Source organism: Oncorhynchus mykiss, chromosome 7 (assembly GCF_057628025.1).
Source record: "Oncorhynchus mykiss isolate SJ-2025 chromosome 7, ASM5762802v1, whole genome shotgun sequence".
Classification (NCBI taxonomy): Eukaryota; Metazoa; Chordata; class Actinopteri; order Salmoniformes; family Salmonidae; genus Oncorhynchus; species Oncorhynchus mykiss.
The window spans coordinates 71,719,454-71,739,745 of record NC_143028.1 but is presented as its reverse complement, the minus strand read 5'-3'; the positions used below and the strand labels follow the sequence as shown (position 1 = coordinate 71,739,745).

The following is a 20,292-nucleotide window of genomic DNA, read 5'->3' as shown; positions in this document are numbered from 1 at the left end:
ATGTGCCCTTGAGCAAGGCACTTAACCATAATTGCTCCATGGTCGCCATTAATAATGGCTGATCCCTGGCCACGACCCCACTCACATTTCTATCTCACACTCGTGCAGGTTATCCCCTATTTGACCTTTGACCTTAAACACATGAAATAAATAAAAATCGAATAATAATAAATTACTTTGTCAAAGCAACAAAATAACTAGGTGAAATGTTAGGGTGATGTGGGTTCAAATCTTCCTGGAACTCACAGAAGGACATTTTGGGACTTTAGCATATCTTTATAGATCATCATAAATCTCTACTGGGGCCACAGGGCAGAGCCTACTGGAGTATAGTGTCATGAACAGACTACAATCTGATTCATTGAATTCTCCATGTGGTCTATAATAATGGGCACTTCATTGAATAAAACAGGCTTTTAAGATGTAATATTAGTGAACAATTTCTATTTAAAATATCAAAGGGATATTAAAATGTGCACTCATTTTGTGGAATGACACAATACTATTAAAGATGATGACTCCTTGCTGTCCCCAGTCCAACCTGGCCGTGCTGCTGCTCCAGTTTCAACTGTTCTGCCTTATTATTATTCGACCATGCTGGTCATTTATGAACATTTGAACATCTTGGCCATGTTCTGTTATAATCTCCACCCGGCACAGCCAGAAGAGGACTGGCCACCCCACATAGCCTGGTTCCTCTCTAGGTTTCTTCCTAGGTTTTGGCCTTTCTAGGGAGTTTTTCCTAGCCACCGTGCTTCTACACCTGCATTGCTTGCTGTTTGGGGTTTTAGGCTGGGTTTCTGTACAGCACTTTGAGATATCAGCTGATGTACGAAGGGCTATATAAATACATTTGATTTGATTTGATGATCAGCTAGGAATTAAAACCATGAAAAAAAAGTTACCTTGAAACCACCTGATCTTCTGCCTGCTCCTCTGTGTACAGGAAGCTGTGCATCCTCTCTTTGTAATTCTGGTGATTCATGGGCGTGTTGCGGTCGTCAAGTGGTTTATACCGCAAACTAATCTGAGGAGGCTTGTACTCCTTCAGAAGCTCTTCCTGTACTTCTGTCTTTTCCAAGCAGGGGATGAAGACCCTGTTCCCCCGATGCCAGCGTTCCAGATTCTGGGAAGGGGGCCCAACGTCCTCAGGTGGCTCCTCGAGCTTAGGGGATAGCTGCTGTCCGACTTTAACCTTCAGTTTCTGCAGGAGCACTGGCCTCATGTCAAAGTCGAACACCAACCACTGTTCGTAAAGACCCGGGTTGTTGGACTTGAAGGACACGGTGATGTCATAGGTCATGTCTGAGTTACAGAACGATTCACCCATGGAGTAAGTGCAGGGCTCAGGACTGTTTTCATCCAGGGAGAAAGAGGCTCCAGGTTCCTGTTTCAGTAATGCTACATGTGCAAGTAGTCTCTGTGAAGACACAGGCAAAATATACAGGTGACCAATGACACTTAAACACAATACAATATGAATTATGTTTGCAAAATGCTAAATTCGCTCATGAGTCACCTCATCCTTGCTAGTTCGCTAACTTGGCTAGCTGAGGGGCGAAAATAATTCATTTATTGTTTTGTACGACAAAATTAATTAGTAGTAGCCCAGTTTGTTTCCACCCCAGCCAGTTGATAAAAATCACGAATATGAGAATCATTCCACTTGAAATTAGAGGTTGGACATAGAAACTTTAGTGGAGAGAATGTACTCTTGTTTCCCAGAGCCCAAAGAGATAGCAATGAAGGACAAAAAAGTGGAAACAGTTGTGAGAAAGAGCCCTGGCCTTGAATCTTTTACTGCCAACAGTAAACTTAGATGGAGTGGACACAAAGAAAAAGCACAGCGTATTATATTCACAGACACTGAGCAGATAAATGTTCTCACAGTGTATTGACTGTATTCAAGAGCCCTATATATTGACATAACGGGCAGTTAGGAATAACCATCAAAACAACAGAATGTCATACTTCTGGCCAACTGTTACCTCTGTTTTGATCTGGAACTTCCATTGGAATTCTGCATCAGTCTCCACACACTCCACACACAAATCCTCTTCAAAAGTGACAGTCACGTCATCAACTTGCTCTGACATCTGTAACATTTAGTCACACTGTTAGTTGTTTGGGGACAATGAGCATTTTATAGTAAACAAATGTAGATAACATGTAGTAGGTAGAATATCTAAAAGTTATATCAGTGTGCTGGAGGGCAGTAACAAAACGGTATAACAGTGTCATATTAAATGTATTGGAAACAGTTATGACCGGTGTTATTATGGCATATGTTGACAGATGTAATAGTTCATGTCACTTGTTCACTTGAATAAATCAACCATTTGTTCTTTACATTGAAACATAACTGACACTCAATGCAGGAAACCTGTGTTGCTGACTAATCACTCTGTTCCTGGAAGAATGCACCACTTTGTCAACATTTAATATTGATTTGTTAATTTCACACGTGAGGCATCATCTAATTATTTGCCTCAGTGGAATTGTGCAGGAACATTATTATTATGAAGCAGTGCAGGTTTATCAAGTACAGGTTTGATTGAATCTCAATTGCATGGAGACATTTGTTCCTGATCTGAACTATGATGACTTACAATGTGCACTTCATTGCTGCTGTGTCTGTACTCCTCCAAAAGACGATCCCTGTAAGACATGAGGCCTTGAGCCTCTATGTTGCGCCTTATCTCCTTGTCCTCTTTGGCTCGCATTACCCACTCTTCAAGCTCCTCCTCAGAGTGAGCTTTCACACAGTTGGTGCCATATTCACAGGTGTCAGGCCTGAGAAGAAATGTCAGTACAAACTATAATGAGACGCTAAAGGCACAACCAGTAAGATTTATTGCTGCTTATTGATCATTTCAACAAATTACATTTCCTGTATATCCCATGATTTGTTAAGAAAATGGCTTATTGATGACAATATAATATAGACAATAAGGGCTATTTACATATGCATCTATCATACAAATGGCACTTTTAGGCTTTGCAGTGTTCGCAGTCACTCAGGTGTATACAAAAACGTTCTGGAATGTGCATTGTGTGTGGAGGTTGTCTCCTTGAGTTTACAAAAACATGTTTACCTCTCGCACAGCCAAAACTCTGCTTTGCGGCCGTGGGGCGGGGGACGATGTTTCCAATCTGTGGTCGTGTCCCCGGAGATCATCTGGGCATGCTCCAATGAGGCACAGTGCTTGAAAAAGCTCTCCCGGGAGGAGAGGGTTACGAGGCAAGCCTTGCAGTAGATCGCCACCTGCAGGTTAGGGGCGGGCACTACGTCTTGAGCCGACTGTTGCTTCTGACGTTGCCTCTCCTGGGAGAGCTGCAGGAGTTCCTGGCGACTCCCCCCATGAGCCTCTGCTCGCCAGACAGCCATCTCCACCTCGCTGTGGGCAAACTGGCACTGTCTGGGCCCATGCCAACAGGGCATACCTTGCATGACATGGTTGCAGTACTGGAAAGGGCAGACTGGGGGCAGAGGCCTTATCTGATTGTAGACTTGCTTCCCCTGACTTTCTGCCAGGTGATGAACCAAGACTGGGCTCCAGACATGGGCTGCATCCACTGAGCAAGTGTTGTTCCACCGTTTACCTGTAATTGTTGGTGGAGTGCCGAGGAAGCAGTCTTTACAAAGCTCTTGAAATGTCCCTGAGAACTCAGTGAGGATGTTTTCAGCCATGTTTTGCAGTTGGACGGCACTTCTATCCGACTCGGTTATCAGTCTAATTAACGTGCTGTGATCTATCCTCTGGTGCTTTACAAAGTTCCATACTGTGGCCTCCTCATGACTCCTTGCGAAGGTGCAGCGGTTCCTGTGCTTCATACACCCAGAGCCCTCCTTGAAGAACCAACAAACTTCATACTGGCTTGGGTTTGGAAATTCAGGGCGACGGGAAACAAGCCTCCATTTGTTAGTACCTTTGCCTTTAGCCAATAGAAGTTCCCTGCTGCAATGGTGGTCGACTGCTTTAAGGGTGTACGAGATTTCGTTTTCTTTTACAGAGCATGCAGAACACACAACTTTGAAGTTATATGTCAACAAGAGACCAGTCAGGTTGGACCTACTTGTCCCTTCGGCTGGCATTGTTGAATCTTCATAGAATCCGATATAAAGACAGTGGGATTTACGTTATGGAGGGAACACAATGATGGTGTTCAAGATTTGCAAATGTCAAGAATGTGGCAATTATTCAAAGACAATGTAATCTATGTCCATGGCCTCCTTTCGCCAGTTGATTCTAGAGGAGATGAAAACACCAGGCAAGTTAGTTAAGAACACATTTTTATTTACAATGACAGCCTACCCTGGCCATACCCTAACCCTGACGACACTTGGCCAATTGTGCACCGCCCTATGTCGACTCCCAATCACGGCCGGTTATGATACAGCCTGGAATTGAACCAGGGTCTGTAGTGATGCCTCTAGCACACAGATGCAGTGCCTTAGACCGCTGCGCCACTTGGGAGCTCCAACACAGTGAAGTCAAAATTGACTACAAAAGGATACTTTTGGTCATAAGGTCAGTCTCATTAAAAACTGAGTTTTGCAAGTGGTAACTTACTTAAGGGTTTGGTGTTGATTCGACAATGCTCACTTGCCCACTAATACAGATACACAGATGCGGTGATTGTGCTCTATCCAGTCGTATGGCAGAACACACGGACAGTGAAACACCTGCCCAGCGCAGCAGATCATTACATTTTACTACTTTATTTCACCTTTATTTAACCAGGTAAGCTTGACCTGGCCAAGATAAAGCATAGCAGTTCGACACATACAACAACACAGATTTACACATGGAATGAACAAAACATACACTCAAAAATACAGTAGAAAACAAAGTCTATATACAGTGAGTGCAAATAAGGGAGTTAAGGCAATAAATAGGCCATGGTGGTGAAGTAATTACAATATGGCAATTAAACACTGGAATGGTAGATGTGCAAAAGATGGATGTGCAAGTAGAGATACTGTGGTGCAAAAGGAGCAAAAATAAATAAATACAGTATGGGAATGAGGTAGATAGATGGGCTGTATACAGGTGGGCTATGAACAGGTGCAGTGATCTGTGAGCTGCTCTGACAGCTGGTTCTTAAAGCTAGTGAGGGAGATGGGAATCTCCAGCTTCAGTGATTTTTGCGGTTCGTTCCAGGAAGTGGCAGCGGAGAACTAGAAGGATAGGCGTCCAAAGGAGAAATTGGCTTTGGGGGTGGCCAGCGAGATATACCTACTGGAGCGTGTGCTACGAGTGGGTGCTGCTATGGTGGCCAGCGAGCTGAGATAGGGCGGGGCTTTACCTAGCAGAGACTTGTAGATAACTTGTAGCCAGTGGGTTTGGCGACGAGTATGAAGCGAGGGCCAGCCAACGAGAGCGTACAGGACCCCATAGAGACTGCCAGAGGTCCGGACAACAGGCCCTCCGATTTCACACACTGAGCTCTATCAGAGAAGTAGTTGGTGAATCAGGCGAGGCAATCATTTGAGAAACCAAGGCTGTTGAGTTTGCCAATAAGATTGACAGAGTGGTGGTGATTGACAGAATCGAAAGCCTTGGCCAGGTCGATGAATACTGCTGCACAGTAATGTATCTTATCGATGGCGGTTATGATATCGTTAAGGACCTTGAGCGTGGCTGAGGTGCACCCATGACCAGCTCGGAAACCAGATTGCATAGCGGAGAAGGTACGATGTGATTCAAAATGGTCAGTAATCTGTTTGTTAACTTGGCGTAAGACAACATGATGCACATGATGCACCAAACACCTTAGCTAGATGTAAAATTGAGTAACTAAAACCTCCTCGGCAATAACGTCAAAATTAATTCAAGATTTATTGAGTTATCTTAGATTCATTCTGGCTGTATTGCATTAGTGGAAACCAAGACTGTTCTCAGGGCAGGTTCCCATCTTCAGAAAACGTCCGAAACCCAACTTCGAAGAGTATCTTTAAAAAAAACAGAACTCGTCTTTCCCATTAGCACAAACTTTGCTGATAAATACTATGTTGAGGGAAAATGTACTTGATACAATTGTAAGTCGCTCTGGATAAGAGCATCTGCTAACTGACTAAAATGTAAAAATGTAGCTACAACCAGGCCTGTCCTGAGAACAGTCTTGGTTTCCACTAATGCGATGTTGCTTCATTCGGACTATTTTGGGTTATTAAACAATTACTTGAATTCCATTTAGTTTGTTTCTTTGTGAGCCCAACGCACCGTTTCTCGAATGAGAAATCAAATCCTTCCCTTTTTCATTTTTTAACTGGATGAAGATGGCGCCAACGGAGAAGGGTGACATCTTACGAGTTCCAACCCAACTTTGCTATTTAGTTAGTTTTATTGTATGTATCTTTACTTTATTTTATACAGAATGTTCATACTATTATCCAGTAGCGGTGCGTGGGTAAAATAGCTGGGGAAGCCAAGCCAGAAAAAAATACCATTTTACAACGTATGTGTTGTGATAATTGCATTGTTTGTTCTATAACCTGTTAGTCCATATGCCTTGCGACCGTGATATATAGACCTAGGGCCGAGACGACAAGACAACACAGTGGCAGAATTAATTCAACCACACCTTTGTTTCATCACAAAACCAGAAAGCAACATCTGTCCGGTCAAGTACACAAAGCATACTTAGCATGTAACAAACAGTTACATGACCTACAGCATGGTCAAGCAAGTTAGTGTTTCCGACATATTCGGACTACTAAATTTATTTAGAACAACGGAGAGATACCACAAGTCACAAAGAAAACAGGAGCTGCCTCCTAACTTCAGTTCATGAAAATAAATAGCTAGCCAGCTACTTAACCCTGTTGCCCAAAGCTAATGTTATAAGCAGCCAGATAGCTTCATCTGGCTAGTGAGAATCAACCGGACCAGGTTATGTTTTGTGAAGCTAGCCACAATAACGATTAGGCACAATAGTGGATTTGCGGTTTGCCTTCAAAATAAAAGTACCTCTTTGAAAGTTACAATTGGTGGAATCATGCCATAAATAGACTAGATAATGTTAAACAAGTTTGGAATGTGAAACAATGAAATGAGGTTTCAGTCTACTCGGTAACACCCACAGAACACAACTCTGAAGAGTTTACGCAAATATTAGCGTTGTTGCTCTTATCGCGGGACTGTGATTGTGTGAAATCACTTCTCCAGTCAGCCTATTATGTGTATTGACATTAATATTGCACTGTACAGTTTTACCTAAGGATTGGGGATCCATGAAATGAGGTATCAGTCTCTCAATACCCAATATATTTTTTTCTAACGTCCTCCTCAGAGTTATCAGACTCCAAAACATCCACGCAGTATTGTTTATCCTCAGGAATAGTGTTCAATACACATAGGTTGAAAATAAATGTGGCTCAATTCACAGTTGTTTCAGAGTCCCGCAATAAGAGCTACGACGCTAATGTTCTCTGGGTGTCACTGAGTAGACTGATACCCCATGTCATTGATCCACAATCCATAAGTAAGGGTGTACAGTGAAATACGTTTGCCCCTAATGCATTTCTAAAGTATAATACATCCAGTGTGATTTCAACAGATTTTTGTTTAGCAGATTTTCGTTTAGCATGATCTATTCAATTAAGGCATAATTCTATTATTTGTATTAATTTGCATAAATGTCAATGACATACTTTTATTTTGAAGGCTAACCGCACAATTCACTATTGCGGCTAATCCTTATTGTGGCTAGCTTCTCATAGATGGGTCCGACCACCAGTTAATCAAATAACAACTGTTTTATAAATTAGGGTTATTTTAGATGACACCTAGCTATATAGTTAGCTAGCTAAATATAGCTACTGAACCAGATTGTCGTTTTGCTATGTTTTTAGGAAGAACATTGTTTGCATCCATTAGCTAGCTAGCTTTTTTTATGACCAGCACTGTAGGTGCGCGAGACAACTGTACCAGCATCATAGCATACGTATCGATTAATCGTTGTCACATATGAAATATGAGTGATACTGTAATCAATGTGTAATAACTACGTAAAAAATGTATTAATGCATTAAATTATTATGTGACATGCAGTCATATTTAGGTCCAGATTGGCCAACAAGCTTATTTGACACGTGAAAGTGTTATTTGACACGTGAAATAGTGTTATTTGACTCTAGTATATTTTTTGACACGCAAAGACCCAAACGGCGTTCCATAGAAATCCTGGTTGAGAATGAAACGACTGAACAAATCAACAACGAAACAACACAGCAAGTAAGTGAAAGAAATAGGTCTAGATTATGTTTTACTGGTAATGGGGACATACAGTTGAAGTTGGAAGTTTACATACACTTAGGTTGGAGTCATTGAAACTCGTTTTTCAACCACTCCACAAATTTCTTGTTAACAAACTATAGTTTTGGCAAGCCGGTTAGGACAACTACTTTGTGCATGACATTAGTAATTTTTCCAACACTTGTTTAGACAGAATATTTCACTTATAATTCACTGTGTCACAATTCCAGTGGGTCAGAAGTTTGCATACACTAAGTTGACTGTGCCTTTAAACAGTTAGGAAAATTCCATAAAATGATGTCTTGGCTTTAGAAGTTTCTGATAGGCTAATTGACATCATTTGAATCAATTGGAGGTGTACCTGTGGATGTATTTCAAGGCCTACCTTCAAATGCAGTGCCTCTTTGCTTGACATCATGGGAAAATCAAAAGAAATCAGCCAAGACCTCAGAAAAAAATTTTGTAGACCTCGAGGTCGGTTAAGATATCGTTTAGGACCTTGAGCGTGGCTGAGGTGCACCCATGATCAGCTCTGAAACCAGATTGCATAGCGGAGAAGGTATGGTGGGATTCAAAATGGTCGGTAGTCTGTTTGTTGACTTGGCTTTCGAAGACCTTAGAAAGGCAGGGTAGGATATATTTAGGTCTGTAGCAGTTTGGGTCAAGAGTGTCCCCCCCTTTGAAGAGGGGGATGACCGCAGCTGTCTCAAAGGCGGTTAACATGCAGACGAATACATCCTAATAGTACTGGTAAAGTTCGTCGAAACATGTCAAACGATGTTTATAATTAATCCATAGGTTGGCAGTTGTCTAATTAATCAATAATATTTCAACCGGAAAATAGCATATTCAATAGAAAGAAAAATAACGAAGGGCTCGCACTCGGTCACGCGCGCAACCCAGCACTGCATGATTCTCCAGTCCACTGACAGAAAGGTCACATTCTTCTTCATTTTTCAGAAAACAAGCCAATGTCTAAAGACTGTTGACATCTAGTGGAAGCCATAGGAACTGCAATCTGGGGCCTAACCCATTAGATACTCTATAGGCATTCAATTGAAAACTTCCCACATAAAAAAAAAATCCCACTTCCTGGATGGATTTTCCTCACCTGCCATATCAGTTCTGTTATATTCACAGACATTATTTTAACAGTTTTGGAAACTTTAGAGTGTTTTCTATCCAAATCTACCAATTATATGCATATCCTAGCTTCTGGGCCTGAGTAACAGGCAGTTTACTTTGGGCACGCTTCTCATTCAGATGTCGAAAATACTGCCCCCAAGCCATAAGAAGTTAAACAATTTAAAGGCAATGCTACCAAATACTAATTGAGTGTTTGTAAACTTCTGACCTACTGGGAATGTGATGGGGGGAAAAGCTGAACATAAATCATTCTCTCTACTATTATTCTGACATTTCACATTCTTAAAATAAAGTGGTGATCCTAACTGACCTAAAACAGGGAATTTTAACCAGGATTAAATGGTAGAAATTGTGAAAAACTGAGTTTACATGTATTTAGCTAAGGTGTATGTAAACTTCCAACTTCAGCTGTATTTATTATGGACATTGAAATGTTAGCTACTAAAATCAGATCCAACAATAATATTAAGGGATTCGAAATCCATGGCTTAAAAACAAAGGTGTCGTTTGTTTTTGATGATTCATGTTTTTTTTAATAAATCCACAATTTGGATCCCTCCACAAGCCTTACAGAGGATCTAGATACTTTTTCTAACCTCTCTGGATTACAAGTGTACTATATTATGTATTATAAAACTGGGTGATTCAAGCCTGTGCTTGATTGGCTGACAGCCATGGTATATCAGACCGCATACCAAGGGTATGACAAAACATTTCATTTGACTGCTCTAATTACATTAGTAACCAGTTTATAATAGCAATAAGGCACCTCGGGGGGTTGTGGCATATGGCCAATATACTACGGCTAAGGGCTGTATCCAGGCACAGTGCATTCGAACAGCCCTTAGCCATGGTAAATTGGCCATATACCACTCCCAATCGGGCCTTTATTACTTAATTGGATCACAAAAAAATACAACTTTGACATTACCAATAAAATGGTCTGACGGTGATGTGGACATACTCGGTATACAAATCCCGAAAGAAAGAAATGTCTGCAGCATTGAAGGTCCCCAAGAAGACAGAGGCCTCCATCATTCTTAAATGGGAGAAGTTTGAACCACTAAGACTCTTCCTAGAGCTGGCCGCCCGGCCAAACTGAGCAATCGGGTGAGAAGGGCCTTGGTCAGGGAGGTGACCAAGAACCTGATGGTCACTCTGACAGAGCTCTAGAGTTCCTCTGTGGAGATGGGAGAACCTTCCAGAAGGACAACCATCTCTGCAGCACTCCGCTAATCACGCCTTTATTGGTCAAGTTGCCAGACAGAATCCACTCCTCAGTAAAAGGCACACAAAAGCCCGCTTGGAGTTTGCCAAAAGGCACCTAAAGACTCTCACACCATGAGAAACAAGATTCTCTGTTCGGATGAAACCAAGATTGAACTCTTTGGCCTGATTGGCAAGTTTCAAGTTTGGAGGAAACCTGGCACCATCCCTAAGGTGAGCATGGTTGTGGCAGCATCATGCTTTGGGGATGTTTTTCAGTGGCAGGGACTGGGAGAGTAGGATTGAGGCAAAGATGAACAAAGAAAAGTACAGAGAGGTCCTTGATGAAAACCTGCTCCAGAGCACATAGCCAAGACAACGCAGGAGTGGCTTCGGGACAAGTCTCTGAATGTCCTTGAGTGGCCCAGCCAGAACCCGGACTTGAACCCAATCTAACATCTCTGGAGAGACCTGAAAATAGCTGTGCAGCAACGCTCACCATCCAACCTGACAGAGCTTGAGAGGATCTGCAGAGAAGAATGGGAGAAATTCCCCAAATACAGGTGTGCCATGCTTGTAGTGTCATACCCAAGAAGACTCAAGGCTGTAATCGCTGCCAAATGTGATTTTTTCCAAAGTACTGAGTAAAGGGTCTGAATACTTATGTAAATGTGATATTTCAGTTTTAAAAAATGAAACATTTGAAAAAATGTATAGAAACCTGTTTTTGCTTTGTCATAATGGTGTTTCCTCATTCTCTCTTCAGTTAATCTGACCGTGACTTAATTCTCCTGCTTCCTGTTTACAAACAAAAGCTCAAACAGGAAGTACAAGTGATCCGCTCAATACGGAAGTGGTAAGACGAATTAGAAACAAGTCTACAAGACTGTTTTACTTGTACAAGCCTGGGATATGTCCTGGGATTCATCCGATAACATTGAGGAGTTTACCACAACAGTCACAGGCTTCATCAATAGGTGCATAGACAATGTCATCCCCACAGTGACTATAAGAACATATCCCAACCAAATCCATGGATTACAGGCAACATCAGTGCTGGGCTAAAAGCTGTAACTACCACTTACGATGAACAACACACAGACATGAACGTATACAAGAAATCCCGCTACGACCTCTGACGAGACATCAAACATGCAAAAGGACAATATAGGAGGAAGGTGGAATCCTATTTCACCAGCTACGAAGCTCATCGTATGACTGTGTGATCTCGCTGTCCGTTGCCAAACATTTAAACCGGTTAACAGACGGAATACCAGGGCGCGTTCTCAAAGCATGTGCAGACCAGTTGGCAGGTGTCTTCACAGACATTTTCAATCTCTCATTGTCCCAGTCTGTAATCCCAACATGTTTCAAGCTGACCACCATTGTCCCTGTTCGCAAGAGCTCCAAAGTACCCAGCCTAAATGACTATCTGTAATGATGAAGTGCTTTGAAAGGCTGGTCATGACACACATCAACACCATCTTCCTAGACCCACTCCAATTCGCATACCACCCCAACAGATCCACAGATGACGCAATATCAATTGCACTTCACACTGTCCTCTTCCACCTGAGGAAGAGAAATAACTACGTGAGAATGCTGTTCATAGACTACATCTCAGCATTCAACACTATAGTCCACTCCAAGCTCATCCCCAAGATACGCACCCTGGGACTGAACTCGTCCCTCAGCAACTGTATCCTGGACTTCCTGACGGGTCGGCCCCAGGAGGTGAGGGAAGGCAACAAGACCTCCTCCACGCTGACCCTCAACACGGTTGGCGGACAGCCCAGTACATCACTGGGGCTGAGCTTCCTGCCATTCAGGACCTCTATATAAGGTGGTGTCAGAAGAAGACCCCAAAAATTGCCAAAGACTCCAGCCACCCAAGCCATAGACTGTTCACCCGGCTACCATCCGGCAAACGGTACCGGAGCATCGGCTCTCGGACCAACAGGCTCTGAAACAAATGCTAAATAGCTAATTAATAGTAACCACACTATCTGCACTGATTCTATCTTGCACTGACCCTATGCACACTCACTAGACTTTATATACACACTAACTCACACACACTCCACTGTCACTTCCACAGAAATCTCTCCAACATTCAAACACTACATACGCGCACACACACGCATACCGACACAACACAAACATACTGTACATACACACACACACACACACACTTTTACACTCATCGTTTGCTGCTGGTAATCTATTTTACTCTTATTATTATCTATCTGGATGCCTAGTCACTTTACCCTGGCTTTATGTACATATCTACCTCAAGTACCTAGTACCAATGCACATTGATCTGATACTGGTACTTCCTGTATATAGCTCCATTCTTGTGTATTTTATTTTATTCCTCATGTTAGTTACTATTTTAACTCTGCATCATTGGGAAAGGTTTGTAAGCAAGCATTTTACTGTAAAGTCCACACCAGTTGTATTCGGCGCATGTGATAAATACAATTACATTTTATTTTATTTGATGTAGGATGCTGGGCTGGAGGGAGTTGTAGTTTTCATTCAGCAAATATTCAATCTAGTTCTGCTCAGAAATGCAGTAACTACAATGACAATAATCCATTGCGGCAGTTTTTTTCAAGACGGAGATGAATCATAGAGCAAGAGGTGAAGAGGGAGATTTCACTATCACCAAAAATCTATCAAAAATAATCCTAATGCATTTATTTTTTTGTCGCCTGCCTTCCCGCCTTTGGGACAACGACCCCATTGTAAGGGCGGCGACATGAGCATCTTGTCATAATATGCAGATCTCTGGACGAATACACTTTTAAGCCTGCTACGTTAAGCCTTGTTCATATTACCCATAAGCACTCTGTTACGATGCGCTGGATGTCATGCATTTCAATGGGGACATCCACAATAGAGTGGAAACGCAATTTGCGGTTGAAGGACACCGCATACTTTGACATTTTTCTAACTCTACATTGTCTTCAGTCCAGCCGGAGTTCGTCGATGAACAAGAAGTTACTAAACCACAGAAAATATGAAAATATATGTATATTTTTTTATTTCACCTTTATTTAACCAGGTAGGCCAGTTGAGAACAAGTTCTCATTTACAACTGCGACCTGGTCAAGATAAAGCAAAGAGTTACACATGGGATAAACAAACGTACAGTTAATAACACAATAGAAAAATCTAGAGTGTGTGCAAATGTAATAAGATTAGTGATTTAAGGCAATAAATAGGCCATAGTGACGAAATAATTACAATTTAGCAATTAAACACTGGAGTGATAGATGTGGAGAAGATGAATGTGCAAGTACAAATACTGGGGTGCAAAGAAGCAAAAAAAATAATGATATGGGGATGAGGTAGTTGGGTGGGCTATTTACAGATGGGCTGTGTACAGGTGCAATGATCGGTAAGCTGCTCTGACAGCTGATGGTTAAAGTTAAAGAGGGAGATATAAGACTCCTGCTTCAGAGATTTTTGCAATTCGTTCCAGTCATTGGCAGCAGAGAACTGGAAGGAAAGGTGGCCAAAAGAGGACTTGGCTTTGGGGATGACCAGTGAAATACACCTGCTGGAGCGCTTGCTACGAGTGGGTGCTGCTATGGTGACCAGTGAGCTGAGATGACGTGGGGCTTTACCTTTACCTACTATTTTAATAGTTCATGTTAAATAATACACATTGGCTGTTAAGCCAATTATATTATATGACTGTTGCCTCCCGTTTAAAGCTGCAATACTTAACTTTTTGGGCGACCCAACCAAATGACCATAGAAATTTGTGTTATAGATCTGTCATTCTCATTGAAAGCATGTCTAAGAAGCTGTAGAACTGTTCTATGTGCGACATTTCTATGCTTCCTGTTTGTCTTGAACTTTAGGTTTTGTACACCAACTCCAGACAGATGAATCTACAATATTTTGGGTTATGGAAAATATATTTCACAGTGGTTAAGGTGGTACAATGATTCTCTACACCAGTGGTCACCAACCTAGTTGATTACCAAACATTTCTGTAAAAAAAAAAATATGATAATGCCTTGCGTTCCAATTTTTTTATTTGTTTTGCGCTGTTGGCGGTAGATGCACTTCCTTCAGCAGCCTTATCGACAGGAAGGCAAAATGTTCCCATTTTGACCAATTTCATGTGTCTGTAGAAGGAACTCCACCTATCTGGCAGGCCCAGAGAGCTAATCAACTGCACCTATAAACTGGCCCAACAGATAGCTCAGATCACTGTGCCTGCAAGGTTTCCTCGAGACATAGACTGTAAAAACAAGTATAAGAAGACTGTAAAACGTTGATACTGTGAGATTTCAAAACTTTTAAAACCATGACTAGAGAGACACAGCAAGTTAAAAAAATTCTCAAAATGGTCTGAGAAGAAAAACATTGGCAGGGCAATTCTATGTGCAGTGATAATGTATTGGGCCTATAGCCTACTGCGCAAATCGTATTGCTACAGAACTGTTTTGAATTGGTCAAAGTTGAATAGGCTTATGTTTTTTTAAGTCTTTTTTTAAATATTTTTTTTTTACCTGAGCGGTAGATCTTGACTCAGATTTTTGACTCAGAAAGTGATCTTGACTCAGAAAAGGTTGACAACCACTGCTCTACACTATACTTTCTTGTTTTGTCACATAAACTGAAATTTTAGCAATGGCAGAGCTATTTCTGCATAATGCATCTAAGTTTATTGTGATTGTAATGACATTTGCTTTTTGATGATAATTATTAGGTATTATCGGTATTTTCGCTAGCTACAATGGTATCTTCAACCTAGCCTAGCTTTTAGTTAGCTAGTTGTTCTGCAGTGCAAGTTTGCTTGACTTGCTATACATTTTGAGAAACAAGTTGTGGATAAAGTAGTTAAACAAAACATGTTTAATCTTTTATCACCTGAAATAATATATGTATCCTGTCTTGAATTTAAAAAAAGTCTCTCCTCCATTTTGCACAAACGCTAAACTTGTTCGTTCAGTAGCGGGGCAAGACTGAGGAAGACTTACTGCATAATGAAATACTTTAAGATGTAAACGTGTCATTAGTTTAGATACACACAGACCATATAGACCGCATGAGAGAGGAATCTACACAATGACGAGAGGGACAGAGACAGTTCGTGAAAGTATGCCTTTGAAGAAGTAGTAAAATGATTTTGTCAGACAGCTCTTTGGCATAGACTACTTAGGCAAGGTAGCTAAATAGGATGACTAAAGACATACAATACAGTATGGGGAGCACATAGATAACGTTAGGTCTGGCTGGCAGACTGCTACTGCCTGAGCAGAGATCAGATGAAGACTTTATGAAATGAAAAATAATAAAGTCATCAAATAAAAACTAAGTAACATACACACCTTAAATATTGTATTATTTCATATTAATTTCCTATTTCCCTACTGATGTCTACCTAATGTGGACTTACTTACAATGTTTTGGCAGTTGAATGCTAACTCTTTTGGGCCTTGTAATTTCCATCAAAAAGCTCTATTTCATAATGCATTTAATGTTTTAAAAAATTATCAAAATTGAAATCAAAAACCATTATACATGTTTTATAATCGAACCGAAATGACCTCAACACTAAATCGCTCAGCACTACTATTTTGAGGAAGTAATAAATACTGGCTTTGTTACTAGGGTGTCTCATGGGAGACAAACATCAGTAACTGCCACATGAACCACACCCCCAAGACTGAAATCTTGTTTTTCTTAACACATCTGTGCATTCAGTCGCTCTTTAAAGAAAAAAGACAGTGTATACTTTCCCATCACATTTCACTTCCAGTCCCAACAGTCCAGCAATGTGCTTCCAGTAACAGTAAAATATCTGAAGTTGCTGTCATGTAGGCTACTTCAGAGGAAACCTTTGTCTTTGACTGTTCAATCTTAAGCGTTAATGAGGAAGCGATAGTCCGGCCCCCACCATCCACGGGAGTCGCACAGCCTGAATGCGCACCTCCCCACAATACCCAAGCAACGTGTCTCTTGGTTCCTGTCCTCTATTCATTTGAATGTGTTGACAGTTGGAGAAATTGCTGGAGCTGCGCTGAGAATTAGAAAAGTATGAAAGCCAACGGTCCAATATTCTATAACTCTGCTGTGCTTATGTGTACAGTTTGGTACTCTGATAGCACAGGAGGCTGTTGGGGGGGGAGAACGGCTCATAATAATGGCCGGAACTGAGCAAATGGAATGGCATCAAACACTTGGAAACCATGTGTTTGATGTATTTGATACCATTCCACTAATTTCACTCCTGTCATTACCACGAGCCTGTTCTGCCCAATGAAGGTGCCACCAACATGCTGTGTCTGATAGACAGTCTATCAGTGTAGCAAACGTGTACGCGTCTCGGAACATACAGAGAAGGAACTGTCAGATGCGTCAAAATACCCCCGGAACTAGCTGCACTGGGAGCCAAATTTGAAATCGAATACAGTGAATACATGGAGCAGGGTGGGAAAAATCGCATTAGAACACGATTCAGAGGTATTTTGAAGGGCTGTGGTCACCATTTATGTATTAAATTAAATTTATTCATCAGACGGTATTGGGGAGCTACAGTGCATTCGAAAAGTATTCAGACCCCTTGACTTTTTCCACATTTTGTTACATTACAGCCTTGTTCTAAAATTGATTCAATTCTTTTTTCCCCTCAGAAATCTACACACAATACCCCATAATGAAAAAGCAAAAACAGTTTTTTAGAACTTTAGCAAATGTATTAAAATAAAAAAAACAGATACCTTATTTACATAAGTATTTTGACCCTTTGCTATGTTTGACAGGCTGACCACACCGGTCGCGTACGTATTGCAAAATAAATTTAGAAATCTACGTTATTCAATTATTGCGCGCTCCAACAAGCGTCTGCGTTAACAAGGGCTAAAATATAAATCAGTTCTATTTCTGATGCAGATCACGCTGCAAGTCCTGCCTCTCCCATCTCCTCATTGGTTTATAGAAGCAGGTACCAACGTGCCATCTCCTCATTGGTTATACCCACGTGGGTGACTGAAAGAAGAACGAGGTCAGTGGCGGTAATGCATCTAATTTATGAAAGTTGCCAATTGCAATATAAAGTCAAGAGAAGAAAAAGCCTGGAAGAAAGAGAGATGACTAGAAACGATTCGGTTGACCGTTTTATGTGTGGATTAATTGGCAGAGTAGAGGACCTTGTGCATTTCAGGTAAAATAACAACTCAATGTTTATATCCCAGGACAAATTATCTAGCAACAGCAAGCTAGCTAAATAGGCCAAATTAGCTATCAAGTGCAAGCTAACTAGCTAAATTGCCATAAATGTTTAATGGTTTTCGACCTGTCCCCGAATTAATATAATTGGTTGAGAGTTTGTTTTGATATTTTTAACCTGCTTGTCGTGATCATATTTGGTGTGTGTAAATATAAATATATATTTATGCACGATGGCGCACGTGCGCAGCCAGTTTGGTGTGTGTGAGACTCGAAATTGAGCTCAGGTGCATCCTGTCTGCATTGATCATCCTTGAGATGTTTCTACAACTTGATTGGAGTCCACCTGTGGCGAATTCAATTGATTGGACATGATTTGTAAAAGGCACACACCTGTCTATACAAGGTCCCACAGTTGACAGTGCATGTCAGAGCAAAAGCCAAGCCATGAGGTCGAAGGAATTGTCCATAGTTCTCCGAGACAGGATTGTGTCGAGGCACAGATCTGGGGAAGAAAACTAAAAAATGTATGCAGCACTGAAGGTCCCCAAGAACACAAGTGGCCTCCATCATTCTTAAATGGGAGAAATTTGAACCACCAAGGCTCTTCCTAGAGCTGGCCATCCTGCCAAACTGAGCAATCAGGGGAGAATGGCATTGATCGGGGAGGTGACCAAGAACCTGATGGTCACTCTGACAGAGCTCCTCCTAAAAAGCATATGACAGCCCGCTTGGAGTTTGCCAAAAGGCACCTAAAGACTCTCACACCATGAGAAACAAGATTCTCTGGTCTGATGAATCCAAGATTGAACTCTTTGGCCTGAATGCAAAGTGTCACGTCTGGAGGAAACCTGGCACCATTCCTACGGTGAAGCATGGCGGTGGCAGCATCATGCTGGGGAAGGCTAGTCAGGATCGAGGCCAAGATAAACAGAACAAAGTACAGAGATCCTTGATGAAAACCTGCTCCAGAGTGCTCAGGTGTGCCAAGCTTGAAGCGCTATTGATGAGGAAAGATTTTACCTACCTACTCTATTAAAAGATATTCATCGTACAGCATTTCTCCAATGCCAAACCTGTGTGTCTTCTTTGCAAAGAAACTATCGCTGTTTTGTAAAGATTTAAATCTAAGATGTCATTATGAATCTAAGCATTGTACTTTCAGAAGTTAATTTTCCACCCCAGACATGAGGCCTGAGTCCAATGCAGAAAGGAGGTAGGCCTATTTAAAGACAAATAGTGTACAAAACATTAGGAACACCTGCTCTTTCCATAACAGACTGTCCGGGTGAGTCCAGGTGAAAGCTATGATCCCTTATTGATATCACTTGTTATATCCAATTCAATCAGTGTAGATGAAGGGGAGTAGACAGGTTAAAGAAGAATGTTTAAACCTTGAGACAATTGAGACATCGATTGTGTATGTGTGTGCCATTCCGAGGGTGAATAGGCAAGACAAAAGATGTGTGTATCAAGAATGGTCCACAATCCAAAGGACACCCAGACAACTTGACACAACTGTTGGAAGCAATGGAGTCAACTAAGACTGATCCCATTTAGTCGACTGGTCGATTGTTTGGTCGATAGGCTGTTGGCCAACAGAGATTTATTTAGTAAAGCAGTCTGTGGACTATTGTTTACTCTTAAATCATAGTTCACAGACGCTGAGACACCAGTGTCCGATTGCGATAGCCGAGATCCTTTTAACTCGTAAATTCAGATAGTCAAGATTTCTTCGCCCTCATGTTGGTGATAGCAAGCTAAAAACCAGGCTAGGTAGTGCTAAGTATCAACAGCCAATCCACTAGGGGTTGGAAACTATAGTGAGAGTTGATTGGTCAATAGCAAGTACAAAGTTTTCCCAACTTTGGTCCAGCCCTGTTCAAGCTCCCTCGCCCATTCCAAAGACTATGGATATACTGACAAGATACATTTCTCTCCGCCCTAAACAATGGGAGTCTTTGTCCGCAAAGCCCCACTGCGGGCTGTCTAGCTCCCACCTATCCTTTCTTTGGATTGGTGAATACATCTCATTATTTTAATGTTTTTTTTTAAATATATATTAGATTAGGTTGTTGACGTCAACCACCAGTATTCAATGGAAAGATATGCTAAGCTACGAGCCTCATGTCATGAATATGCAAAACCATATTGAGACAACTCTGATATTGATGTTAAGTTTTTTTTCTCTCAGTGACCGGGATGTCACGTGTCCTATTTATATCAGTACATTCTTACAAAACGCCTATTCCATCAAATAAGCCTCGTGTAGCAAATAAGCCATAAATGTTTTTGTTGACCAAACTACTTGCTTGGTGGGCGAAACAACGAAAAAACGCCACCTGCTAGAGGGAGACAGATTTTCTGCCGAGCTGGGCCTCTCTTCCTCTCCCTCTCTGGCCATTCTAGCATCGCCCAACGGTCCTCCCGCGCACTTCGCTTCATTCATTGAAAATTAATGTGCTTCTGTTGTTTCATCGCCCCCAAC

The 20,292-nt window shown here is 41.5% G+C and overlaps 1 protein-coding gene across 2 annotated transcripts in view; it reads right to left on the bottom strand.

Annotated features, from left to right (window-relative positions):
• Positions 1-20,292, bottom strand: part of LOC110528534 (3'-5' exoribonuclease HELZ2) — a 36,636-nt gene that overhangs the window by 15,424 nt on the left and 920 nt on the right. For both annotated transcript variants that reach the window (XR_016497439.1, XM_021610647.3), the window contains exons 2-5: positions 3,096-4,250; positions 2,610-2,793; positions 1,989-2,096; positions 906-1,420 (exon numbers count right to left, since the gene is read on the bottom strand). Coding sequence is in view for 1 of the 2 variants with exons in the window: in XM_021610647.3 (XP_021466322.2) it covers positions 906-1,420; positions 1,989-2,096; positions 2,610-2,793; positions 3,096-4,096 (1,808 nt within the window). In the remaining variant the exon portion in view is untranslated. The remainder of the gene's footprint in view (positions 1-905; positions 1,421-1,988; positions 2,097-2,609; positions 2,794-3,095; positions 4,251-20,292) is intronic.